Source organism: Amia ocellicauda, chromosome 19 (assembly GCF_036373705.1).
Source record: "Amia ocellicauda isolate fAmiCal2 chromosome 19, fAmiCal2.hap1, whole genome shotgun sequence".
Taxonomy (NCBI): domain Eukaryota; kingdom Metazoa; phylum Chordata; class Actinopteri; order Amiiformes; family Amiidae; genus Amia; species Amia ocellicauda.
In genome coordinates, this window is record NC_089868.1 from 21,461,020 (window position 1) to 21,474,443 (window position 13,424).

The 13,424-nt window shown below is 47.0% G+C and overlaps 1 protein-coding gene across 1 annotated transcript; it reads left to right on the forward strand.

Annotated features, from left to right (window-relative positions):
- The first annotated feature begins 1,369 nt into the window (after positions 1 to 1,369).
- On the forward strand, positions 1,370 to 11,689 carry LOC136714763 (ankyrin repeat and IBR domain-containing protein 1-like). The gene is made up of 19 exons (XM_066692371.1): positions 1,370 to 1,805; positions 2,471 to 2,728; positions 3,486 to 3,753; positions 4,081 to 4,245; positions 5,047 to 5,164; positions 6,307 to 6,527; positions 6,969 to 7,057; positions 7,593 to 7,737; positions 7,985 to 8,151; positions 8,307 to 8,395; positions 8,712 to 8,842; positions 9,131 to 9,256; positions 9,464 to 9,550; positions 9,659 to 9,725; positions 9,860 to 10,005; positions 10,196 to 10,338; positions 10,479 to 10,530; positions 10,761 to 10,820; positions 11,310 to 11,689. Exons 2-19 carry the CDS (start codon positions 2,541 to 2,543, stop codon positions 11,403 to 11,405), a joined length of 2,358 nt encoding a protein of 785 aa, XP_066548468.1. The 5' UTR covers positions 1,370 to 1,805; positions 2,471 to 2,540; the 3' UTR covers positions 11,406 to 11,689.
- The last annotated feature ends 1,735 nt before the right edge of the window (positions 11,690 to 13,424 follow it).

Consider the following 13,424-nt stretch of genomic DNA (forward strand, 5'->3'; position numbering starts at 1 on the left):
GGGTCCGTTTTTCCTGGGAGCCAGTGTCCACTCAGTGGATCTGTTTTACTGGGAGCCAGTGTCCACTCAGTGGATCAGTTTTACTGGGACCCAGTGTCCACTCAGTGGATCAGTTTTACTGGGAGCCAGTGTCCACTCAGTGGGTCAGTTTTACTGGGAGCCAGTGTCCACTCAGTGGGTCCGTTTTACTGGGAGCCAGTGTCCACTCAGTGGGTCAGTTTTACTGGGAGCCAGTGTCCACTCAGTGGATCAGTTTTACTGGGAGCCAGTGTCCACTCAGTGGATCAGTTTTACTGGGAGCCAGTGTCCACTCAGTGGATCAGTTTTACTGGGAGCCAGTGTCCACTCAGTGGATCAGTGACCACTAGCTCCACTGACCGCATCATGGAAACACAATCAGACAGTTTGATGCCCCGACGCACCGAAACAGCTCATTACACACTGCTGTGAGAGGCGGACTGACCAGAGGGGCGGGGCTGTACCTGCATGTTAGCTATATATTTATTTTGCAAACTCCACATTGAACATTTAGATTTAACTTTTACATTTAATATTTATATTAAACATTTATATTTTTTAAACACTATATATGTCTCTTGTGACTTAAATATTTAATCAAAACGGAGATTTATTTAAAAAAATCTTTATCAATGTGGAAAAAGCAGCTAAAGTATTTAGTAAATGTGGAAATAAACAGTGCGGTGGCACGCTACATTATCTTTGCTTCACAACCACAATCAACATGCATTATATACAGAATTACAGGTGCAGAGCAGACGGGCCGCTGCTGCCGGTGTCAGATGTGTCCGGTGCGGCTCTGTATTGTGACGGGTGTGGATGCATTTTTCTGTCTGCAGGAGTTTCAGCTCAACACCAGCTATTGCCCCCGAGCCGCTCGCCGGCGTGTGTGCGCTTCATATTTTGCAGGCGAGGCTGAACTACGTGCGCACGTCAAACCGGGCAACTGCGCGCCATCACGCCCACACGACGCAGCACGGCTCTATAGCACATCCGCTATCAACACGTCACATCCTGTCGGCGGATAACCAGGAAGAGCTGCTGTAACACCCGTCACAACACATTCACATACAGAAATATATAATACATTAATTAACCTATAGCTATAGGCAATGCAACATGTGCAGATACAAAACGACAAATGAAACGAGTAGTGCAAACTTAGTGTGATCATACCGGCAAACGCTTGTTCATGCTGTGTGCAGTTTTATTTCGCTCATTAAAATGACACACTGGGCAGCATGTTAATCAATATCATGATACACGGAGACGTCATACATGTGCTGTTTTTGTAAACGCGCTTCTCCAAAAATAAAGGAAATTAGATTAAACAACAGCTGATCGTGTTTTATTCAAGTTTCGGTCTCAGCGTATATTTTCTCCAGCGTTAACAGTGTTCACATAAGATTTAATAAAGTAACTTAGGGACCGGGTTTCTCTTTTCTCTGGGCCGGGGTCTTTTAATATAACATATTATAGGTTCTATAGCTTGTTTGTGTGCTTAATATGAACGTTATAAGCATGGGATTCATTGAGAAAAAGACAATGTTTATGGCCGCATGTAGCTCGATTGGGTCCAAAGCGGCCAGCGACCTCTACGGGACTATTGCAGTTCTCATCAATACGTCACCGGAGGTCATGGCGACTCGCCATTGTGATGTCACAGTCTTTCCCCAGAATGTCCAGCATTCAGTCGCTGATCTGATCACTTGGAGAGAATAGACGTCGCTTGACAGTGTTTCACTTTTGAGTGCAGATCTAACTTCCTAACCAGCCAAACTAATCAGGTATTGTATTTGTTTTTACACCTTCTGTTCATACATTCAGCACATTCAGAGTGCAGAGACAGATAGACAGACAAACAGACGGGATATGTGATTTTTTCGGGGGGGGGGCAGGATGAGAGCAAGATTGGTTTTGTGATGTGCACAAAATATATGAAATTGACGGTTCAATTAAATAATTTCCAGCTCGGTTGGAACAAAAACCAGCAGGGTAGGGGGTCCTACCAATAAAATCAGTAACAGTAAAATCCTTATTGATCACGTGGGCTTTGGGGAATTATCAATGTATAATAATAATAATAATTATTAATATTATTATTATGATGATGATGATAATGATGATGATGACGATGATGATTATTATTATTATTATTGACCTAAAAAATCCTACAATTACTGCCATTAGCATACAGGACACACTGTGCCTGACATAGGGGTTTAACCAGGAGGTCATCCGAGAGCTGGTAACCATTGAAGAGAGGATATGTTACCTTGTGCCATCTTTCAGGTCACTTCCACAGGCCCTGAGCTCCTTTCGTGTTCATCTAAAATTCAAAATGAGCTTTATTGGCGTGGCCTGCTTACACCAGCATTTCCAAAGCGTTCACAGATGCAGATAAGCTGAATATGAATCGAGAATAAACCCTCTCCCTCCCTCTCTCTTCCAGGCACAGAAGCATATTGCAAGTGCTCAGCTCGACCAACTGATCAGGATCACAGCATCGCTGGTCCACAAAGATGGGCCACACATGTTCAAAGTTTCGCAAAGCCCTCATCAAGGGAGATGAGACCCTGGCCAACCAGATCTACCAGAAAAACTCAAAGTTAAAAAAGTTCCTGGACCCCAACGCCTCCTGCGGGAAGAGATATGGATGCAACACCGCCCTGCACTACGCCTCCCGGCACGCCATGACACACCTGCTGAGGTCAGCCACACCCCACCCTCCCCGTCTGCCTCTGAGAGTCTCTTTGTCTCCCTCTTGTGTTTCCCCTGTGTCTCTGTGTGTCTCTCTGTCTGTGCGTGTGTGTCTCTGTCTCTGTGTGTCTGTGTGTGTGTGTGTGTGTGTGTGTGTGTCACTGTATGTTTCTCTCTCTGTCTCTGTGTGTGTGTGTGTGTGTGTGTGTCTGCGTGTCCTTGTGTTTGTGGCGCTGGGGAGCTCTCACCTGGCAGGCCGGCCAGTTCCTTGGTCTTGGTGCCCTGACTTTGACTGCGACGGCACTTCTAATTTGGTGTCTAGAGACCTGAAGACAAATCTATTCATGCTTAAGGAAGTTCAGAGAAGCTACAGGCTGCTTTATTCAGTAATGCAAAATAAATTGAAGCAAGAAAAAAAATCAGCCATAGATAAAACATTTCAAAAAGGTATTAATACTGATAGAAATAACTATACATACATACATACCTAAAGACATAGGCATAAATAAATGGGAGCTGAATAATTGGATTAAATGGGATACTGTGTTTTTTGTGTGATTTTTTTTTGCGGGGAGGCTTCACTCATTGCGAGGCCGTTTCTTAGAGTCCAGCTCCCCCTTGGCCATTGTCCCTTCCCCCTCCACGCTTTTGTTATAACGAGTGACGGATCCACCCTGGGTCCGGCTCTACCTGTGCTAATTTCCTGCATTTTCAGTGTCCGGATACAAAAAAAGGTTTTTCTTTGTCTTTTTCTCCCGTACAAACAGGTCGTTCCTCTACAGCAAAGGTGGGAACCCCAACAAGCGCAACGCGCACAACCAGACCGCCCTGCACCTGCTGTGCTCGGGGCCCCGGACCATGCCGCTTGAGCAGGACGATCAGCGCCGGGCCAACTGCCTGCAGATGATCCTGAAGTGGACGGGCGACAGGCTGGATGGTGGGGAGTACGAGCGGGCCGATGTCAACGCCACCGACGACAAGGGGAACACGGCCCTGCACTACGCCGCCGCTGCAGGCTTGAGCACCTGTGTGCAGGTGAGGCCTGTGGACACAAACAGCCCGGCCCACAGCTGGCCAGTGCTGACTGGGACACTGGGTTTGGGCTGGGAAAGTGAATAGTATACCCTTTTCCTAGGCCAGTTTCTTTCTCGAATTACGTATAAAAATGCATCGTCCCAGACCGGCCTGAATCAATGTGTTGCTCAACAATGCTGTACGCTTGTCTGGGCTCTGTCCGCTCTTACAGTCTCGTTGTGGCCCCGCACATATTGGCACAGAGATTCACAGATGCTCTTTGAACTCCATGAGAACAGGTGACGTTATTATTCTCATCGTAACGACCCCCATGTTGGTCTCCTGCAGTACCTGTTGAAGTGCAACGCCGACCTGTTCTCAGAGAACGAGGACAAGGCGACCCCGTGCGACTGCGCCGAGACGCAGCACCACGTGGAACTGGCCCTCAGCCTGGAGGCGCAGATGGTCTTCTCCGGGGACCCCGACGATCTCGAGACCCTGGACAAGAGAGAGGTTCATTTATACAGCTGGGTTTTTACTGGAGCATTCTGGGTACAGTGCCTTGCTCAAGGGTACAACAGCAGTGTCTCCCACCTGGGACAGACCCCTCAACCCTCTACACTGGAGTCCAGAGCCCTGACAGAGCTGGAGAAGAGGCACTGAGGGGTGTAGACTGGTCAGCCATGACACCGCTGTGGAAAGCGAGGGGAAGGAAAAAAGGAAAACAAAGTACCCTGCTATGATGTAACCAAGAGAAAACGGACAAATGACTGTTACGGATTTATGGGTGGGACAGGGTTGTCGTGTGACTGCTCAGACGCCCTGCTGTGGCCTGTGTACACAAGCAGGGATTTTATTTTGTTCTGTGGAGAAACATAGCACATCGATGCACTGTGTATAAGAGAGCTCTCTGCTGCGGGAGACTTTCCCGTTTGGTTTTAAAACATGGCAGTGTATTCTGAGGGCTGCTCAGTGTATAACCTCTAATTATAGCTGTAAGGAGGGAGAGGGTGTAAAAACTGATCCCAAAGTCAGCTGATGTGTTTTTTTTCTACATCTTTCAACATCTGATGTTGAGATTAGCAATTGCTAAATTAATTGATTTATTTACTGCATTTGTATTGTTTTTGATTTGTTTTCTTGTACATAATCTTCTTACTCTTCCACTTCAAAGCAAAAGTTACGTTTGTCACATAACAGTGTGTTGTCTGAACAGCCTTGTGGATTCTTAGGTTTTCTTATTGCTGTGTGTGTCTGTGTCTCTATATTTGTCTCTGTTTCTTTGTGTCTGTGTATGTGTGTGTGTCTATGCAGCCATATGAGGGCCTGACAATGCAGGACCTGCGCAGACTGAAGAACAATCTGATTGAGGAGACGGCAGACATGCTGCAGACGCCCCGCTTCACCGCAGAGGCCCTGCTCCGCACTCACGGTACCGGTGCCCTCGCAGCACTCCGCACTGACTGGCACTGACCAGAGCCAGAGAGTCGGTCAGGGGCACAGAGAGAAACAGACACAGAGAGAGGGAGTGAGAGGAAGACAGAGAGAAACACACACACACACACACACACACACAGAGGAACTGCTTATAAGTCGTGAAATTGAGCAGTGCCCCCTGTCCCCTCTCACTGCCATTGTGTTCAGCAGGCACTACTGATGCCTGGATAGCAGCCCCTCCATTGACAAACCTTGGAAACACAGTTGCTACAGATCTCTGGCATTCGTTCACGGGAGTTTATATTTTGATGATGGTTTTTTTTGTTAGCACATAGGGAGTGACAGCTGTCTCAAAGTATATAGTCACACAAAACACGATACCTTGGGGGGAAAGTCCATTTCACTCCTAATGGAGGCCCATTCAGGAAGTGGAAGAAACATCACAGTAGCCAATCTGTATTGTGCCTTCATATATACAGATGATTGATTAAAAACAAATGTACACCCTGTGAAACTCGCACCACTGGCGTTTCCGTGTCCTGAAGCATCGCTGGTGACTGAAGAGGTTTCTAGTCCTGATCATTAGATGCACGGGATGCCAGTCATACACTAGATAAGAGGGAGAGGAATGTTTGGAAGTGCAGCACTGTGATTGTCTGGTTTCTTATGTGTAATTTGTCAATTAAAAACAGACAAAGAAGCCAGAAACACTCCGATTGACTAGTTCAGTGGTTCTCAAGCCTGTCCTGGAATACCACCTACTCTGCTGGTTTTTGTTCCTAGCGAACTCTCAATTACTGCATCGAACCCTCAATTTAACCCTTTTGCTTCATCTGACTTTTTAAATTGTGTATCTCATAAAAAGTTGGAGATTTCAAGTTCAGGATCTACAGTTTCATACTTTACATGAAATCTACAACTGTTTATCATTTATGATCTCAGATTAGGCAAATTATTAGTTCAATTAGGGGTCACCCAATTTAAAATGAAGTAATTAAGAGCACAGCTGGAACAAGAAACAGCAGGGCAGGATTGAGAAGCCCTATGTGTGGATCCGTTTCTATGAGTTTGTCTGTTAGGGTGAGGATGATTAACAGTTTTCACTTGTGCTGCTCTCCTCCTTCCCATGGGTGTCAGACTGGGACAGGGAGAAGCTGCTGATGGCATGGATGTCCAATGCAGAGGACTGCTGCCAGCGCTCAGGGGTGCAGATGCCCACTCCCCCACGCAGAGTGAACAATTCCCGGGATGCCTTGTCCTCCCCCCGCACCCCGGACGAGGATGAGGATGAGGAGGATTACGAGGACGGAGACGAGTACGAGGACGCAAGGGAATATGCGGATGAGGACAGGCCTCTGGTAACGACCCCCCCATATCACTCCTGTGTCTGCCTCACTCTTAGTGTGCGTGTGCGTGTGCGTGTGCGTATTAGGGTTCCTAATCAAGAAATCTTCTGATGCAGAGCGATTATGCTAATGCATTCAGGCACTACATTTACATAGACATAGTCTTTGAAGACTTATTCGAAAAGGTTGCGCTGGCTTTCCCTGACAGTGTCTGCTTTCTCTTGTCTCCGCTCTGTCCAGAAACTGTACATTGGTGATAAGTGAATGAATCCAACATCTTTCTATGTTGTTATTATTATTACACAATATTATAATTATTAGCAATTGGACTCCGGCAAGAAGCAGCCCATAGGGAAGAACACACACAGACTAATTAACATTAGTTAATGAATGAATCAATGACTGAATTAATGTAATAGGCTTGTGATTTCTTGTTTCCATGTCTTCCTCCAGTGCGGCATTTGCATGAGCGCTATCCCTGCGTCTGAGGACCCCGTGGACATGTCTTGTGGACACGAGTTCTGCAGAGAATGCTGGGAAGAGTAAGTTGTTTTTCCTTTGTCACCCTTGAAATAACTTGTCCACTTTGCTTCAAATGTAATTTCTGTGTCATTTAAGGTGGCAGAGCAGTGTTAAGCTCACAGGTCGCCCCCCCATCATCATGTTCAGGTTGAAGCCAGTTCCCTGGTTTGCTTATAGCCCTATTTGTACTGTAAGGACCCGTGTGCTTGGTAAGTGAATTGCATTCCTGTGAAGAGAAGCCCCCTTGGCGCTGGGATACTTTACTGTATTTGGTTCTGCGGCAGCCTTTGGCCAAGCCACTGATGTGACTGGCAGGAGAGGCCAGCGCGCTGCTGTGGCCCCTGACTTTGTGTGATGTGTCCTGTGCTGCCGTGGCCCCTGACTCTGTGTGATGTGTCCTGTGCTGCCGTGGCCCCTGACTCTGTGTGATGTGTCCTGTGCTGCCGTGGCCCCTGACTCTGTGTGATGTGTCCTGTGTTGCCGTGGCCCCTGACTCTGTGTGATGTGTTCTGTGCTGCTGTGGCCCCTGACTCTGTGCGTCGTGTCCTCCCTCAGGTTTCTCAACATAAAGATCCAGAACGGAAAAGCTTCTAACATCTTCTGCCCGGGCCATGACTGTTCCCGGCTGGTTCCTGTAGAGGTCATAGAGAGCATGGTCTCTAAGGAGATGTATAAGCGCTACCTCCTGTTTGACATCAAGGTAAAAACACAAACGTGTGTGTGTTTGTGTGAGGGTGTGTGTTGGCGTGTGTGTGACAAGCACATTTCGACGGCAGTCACAGCTGCAATGGCGTCGTATCTCAGTATCTGCTCTGTAACAGATCATTTTAGCTCATCCAAGTGAACTGAAACTCATTTTAGATTTATTTTATTGTTTGTTTTTCTCTCCCCCCAGAAGCCCTCTGTCTCCCTGTTTACAGTTCAGTGTTGTTTCCTCTGTATTTCAGGCGTTTGTTGAGAACAACCCTGCTATCAAGTGGTGCCCCAGCCCAGGGTGTGAGAGAGCTGTCACACTGGCCAGACAGGGCCCCACAGGGACCGGCACCAATCCACTGCTCTTTCCCCAGCTCAAGGCACCGGCTGTGGACTGTGGAGAGAGACACCTGTTCTGCTGGTGAGAGAGAGAGAGAGAGAGAGAGAGACAGAATAACCATTGTTTTTTTTAGAGGATCCCCTCTCCTGCTTAGCGGCCACGGTTCTGATTGAGCTGAGGTGTCCGAGTGTGAAAGGGGGCCCGAGGCATGAATGAACACCTGTTTTTGTCTGCAGGCAATGTCTCGGCAAGGGCCACGAACCCTGCGACTGCCAGACGTGGGAAGTGTGGCAGCACAAAGTGTCAGAGATTCATCAGCAAGAACGTGAGTGACCCCTGTGCTTTGCTGTCCTCAGTGTGTGTCCTGCTGTTTGCTTACAGGTGGCCTATTAAACCTACAGGAGGCTGTTAACCCCTCAAGGACCGGAGCCGCCCAGCCCAGATCTGAAGCCCCTGATTGTTTTCAGTCCTTTTTAGCTAATTTGTACATATATTGTTTTAATGAATACACCGTCGTATTCCCACTCTGCTCAGTTTATTCCCCGGCTCCTTGGCAGTCCCCCTCCTGCCTGTCAGCGCGTGCCCCTGGCCTTGCCGCGCCGCTGACTCCATGTCTTCTCTCTCTCCTATCCTCTGGCCAGACGGTGGACTGAGCGAGTTCCGCGAGAACGCAGCCAGCAGCCTGTGGGTTCTTGCCAACTCCAAGCCCTGCCCCAAGTGTCAGACGCCAATCCAGAGGAACGCAGGATGTAACCACATGCAGTGCACCAAGGTAATGTCCAGCACACCGCCCCCCACCTGAACATTTCAGATAATTGTTTTGTGAATTGAGTTGCAGCTCATTTGGCTCTTTCCTGAAATTAAAAATATAATTTCCACCGGAAGCAAAATCATTGCCTTGAAAACAGGAAGGACAATGTGAGCAGCCTGGGAGGAGCCTCTGTCTGTTTGTCTCTCTCTGTCTGTGTTTCTGTCTGTCGGTCTCTCTAATAATGTAGGCACCAGTGAACATGTGAATATTGACGCTGCAGGGTTGTGTGTGTCTGTTTTGTTTTTTCAGTGCAGTTACAACTTCTGCTGGGTCTGCCTGGAGGACTGGACGATGCACGGCTTCAACACGGGGGGGTCATACACCTGCACACGTTTCGATGCCATCCAGCTGGCGGAGCAGAAGATTGTGAAGGAGGTCTGGTCCTCACTCTTACTGTTGTTGTTTTATAGTTGTTACCGTTATTACTGTTATTGTTGTTATCTTTGTAATTTGTATTGTGTTGTTGTGGTCATTATAGTTATATATTTTGTAGGCATTATCTGCATCAGTGTGACCCACCTGACCTGACAGACACCTGCTTTATCTTCTGTTTTGTGTTGTTGTCACCCCCCCCCCCATCAGATTGAGAAGAAGCGCAAGGTCCTCCAGGAGCACGAGCGCTTTCAGCAGTACCTCGAAAAGTACAAGAGCCACGAGGACCGCTACCAGGTGAGAGTGACGTGGCTCCAGGGTGGCCCCTGGTGTCCCCCACACACATACACACACACATACAATGCAACAGGACAGCAGTGACTCTGGTCTCTCCCCCCCACACAGCTGGAGAAGCAGCTTCTCACAACTGGCAAAGAGAAGATGCAGCAGCTGAGCGAGATGCTGAGCGGACGTGAGTGAGACTCGTGCACCCCCACTGGCCTGTGCCTAGTGAGAGAGCTTGTGAATTCACAGCGATGCGGACACGCTTGATCTGTACACTCAGCCTCGCCCCCCCGGCCTGTGTTCTTTGTTCTGCCTCTACAGGAGAGGGTGGCGCCCCCGACACCACCTTCTACGAAGACGCCGTGCTCGAGCTCCTGAAGACCCGGAGCATCCTGGCCTGCTCTTACGCCTACGGGGCCTTTGTGGCTGTAAAGAGCAGGAAGGAGGAAATCTTCAAACGAATGCAGGTAAGGTGGCGGTCTCCCCGGGGCTTCGGTTTGTTTTTGGATACATGGGAAACAATCAGTCGGTCTTTGTTTTAAATAGTGGCCTTTATGAAAGGCGTGTGGTGTCAGTCTTAGAGTCAGAACCTTCTCAGGTGGGACACACTGACCCCTCCCTGACCTCTCCCCCGACCTCTCGTGCCTGTGTCCCCAGAATGAGCTGGAGATGGCGACGGAGGATCTGGTCAACCTGCTGACCAATCACACGCCACGGCAGAAGATTGTGCGCGCCGCCCGTCTGGTGCAGAAGAAGCGGCGGGAGTTCCTGGTCTCCACGGCCCTGGACAACGACTCATTGTACGTCTTCCCTGTCCCTGCGTCCCTCAGCATTGCTCTGTCTGTCCCCCTCTGTCCGCCTCTCACAATCCTGAAATATTTAACCTGTCAAATGTTCAGAGAAGAAAGAAACCATGCCTGCTGTACTGTTTGTCTTGCAGTTTCAATGATGGCAAGTGGGACTGGGAGCTCTTGGGGTCGTCGTCTTCTGAGGTAACTATCTGCCGTGTACTTTCCCTCTGTGTTGTGTTGTAGTGAGACTGTGCTCTCCTGTAGACTGTACCGTTGAGTTCGTGTGCAGAGACGTCCACACGTGACTAAGACATTAACAGACTGAGTGTCTGTGCAGGAAGTAACTTGTTCTCTGTAAGCGATTGTTTGTAGATGCCTAACCGTGTTTGCAGAGAAAGGTAACTAAAGTGTCATTTTGCTCTAATCTAAAGCTCATGAAGCGTCTGCCAGCTCTTGCGGGGAATGACCGAAGACCAGGAGGCCAGACACAGGTATTGCAAAAGAGACTTTTTATTTTAATTTGGATGCTTAATTGTTCTTTCTAAAACAAATACACAGTTTGGAATGATTTTTGTTTACTGTTTTATGTGAAAATCTTCTCTTCCACTTCATTAGGTTGTGTGATACTGGGCCTTGTAGTTACTGCACTATAATGCCAGAGAAGAGTTGCCGTCCCTTTCGATATCATTGCCCAGATATGATTGCGCATCACCATTGCCAATAGCTGACAGTGAGGATCAATATTGAATCTGACGGAGAGTTGAGATGAATTGAGATTATTTGTCTTTATTGGTCTTTTCTGATGCTCCAAGCTCCCTGGTGGCCTGCAGTCAGGTTGCATCCCTTTTGTTGATGTGAAATGTAAACCCAGGTGCACACAGAGGGGTGGGAGACGAACAATCATGTCGCTGTGAGCTGACGGCAGCAGCAGTGCGCAGTGTGACCCGCGCGTTAACACCCCTGTGTTCTTGGCCCTGCAGGTGCTGAGCTCGCCAGAGAACGACGACCCCGACGTCTGGCTGACCACCCTGCTCTACCAACAGCAATTGAGCTGGCGGGGGTGGGGGACAGGCTGATGCACCTGGTCAGCATGGGCAGCCCCTCCGGCCTCCAGCAGTTCGAGAGCCTGGGCCGGGGTGAGTGGGCAGGGTAGGGGTTGGCATTACAAGAAATTACAGCATGACAGGAGGCTGAGTCGGTGTCAGTGAGGGGTGTCAGTGGGTCAGCGCAGGGATACCTGTGTCGCCCCAGCCTCCTCGTGCTCTCCCTCTTCCTGTTCATTTAGAGATATCTGCACATCATTTCAAGACGTCTTCAAATGGCTTCCTGTGGGTCCATAACAATTCATCGTCCCCATCCTCATATGTTCTCCACTTGAGCATTTCACTTATTGTAGAGCCCTAGAACACACGTGTATATGTATTATTATTATTATTATTATTATTATTTATTTCTTAGCAGACGCCATTATCCAGGGCGACTTACAAAATGTAGTAGGCTATATAAATATGTAAGTTGAAAAAATAGCTGGCGCTACAGTAGTTTTAATAAATCTTAAATGCGGGGTGCCTTATCCCAGGGATTTTATATAGAACAATTATCCGGTCAAGGAAGGATGGACAGCAGCTCCCGTCTAAAAACAGTCCACATTCACCGATGTCTCAAAAATTATTTATTAGAGAAAAAGTGAACATCATGATTCTTACGCGTTTCGACTTATCTTCCTCAGAGCGTCGTGAAAAAGGGCTGGGCTAATCTCTTAAATACATCTGATATAAATGAATCATTAGCACCCTCCTTCTATATTCAATTAACAATCATGCTTCAACACAGTGTGAATATTCCATTATTAAGACAACATTTCCATATAGTTAATTATCAATCCATTATTCAATTAAAATCAATTAAAGTAATACAATTTGTTACTTTCAATCAATTATTAGACAATCGGCAATGCATTCAAACATTATTAAACATACATTTTAAAATTGAAGGACAAAATTAAGATCCTCATTCAGTCCCATTGGTTCTATTGTCTGTAACGCCAATATCCAACATGCCTCTCTTTTCAGCAACAAATTCACCAAGTTACCTCCTCTCTCAGTATACTAATCTTCTCCAAAGCCACAAAACGGAGCGAGTGTGGTGAAGATCCATGCCCAGCCTTCATATAATGTTTGGCTACCCCAACATTATAGCCAAACATTATATGAATCTTCACTGTTTTGTGGCTTTGGAGAAGATTAGTATACCTGAGAGAGGAGGTAATTTGGTGAATTTGTTGCTGAAAAGAGAGGCATGTTGGATATTGGCGTTACAGACATTAGAACCAATGGGACTGAATGAGGATCTTAATTTTGTCCTTCAATTTTAAAATGTATGTTTAATAATGTTTGAATGCATTGCCGATTGTCTAATAATTGATTGAAAGTAACAAATTGTATTACTTTAATTGATTTTAATTGAATAATGGATTGATAATTAACTACGAAACGCGTAAGCATCATGATGTTCACTTTTTCTCTAAAAATAATTTTTGAGACATCGGTGAATGTGGACTGTTTTTAGACGGGAGCTGCTGTCCATCCTTCCTTGACCGGATAATTGTTCTATATAAAATCCCTGGGATAAGGCACCCCGCATTTAAGATTTATTAAAACTACTGTAGCGCCAGCTATTTCTTCAACTTACATATTTATATAGCCTACTATATTTTGTAAGTCGCCCTGGATAATGGCGTCTGCTAAGAAATCAATAATAATAATAATAATAATACATATACACGTGTGTTCTAGGGCTCTACAATAAGTGAAATGCTCAAGTGGAGAACATATGAGGATGGGGACGATGAATTGTTATGGACCCACAGGAAGCCATTTGAAGACGTCTTGAAATGATGTGCAGATATCTCTAAATGAACAGGAAGAGGGAGAGCACGAGGAGGCTGGGGCGACACAGGTATCCCTGCGCTGACCCACTGACACCCCTCACTGACACCGACTCAGCCTCCTGTCATGCTGATCTTTAAATGATTTGCAGATTTCTCTAAATGATTTCAAGATATCTCTAAATCTAAATTCTGACATGACAGGCAG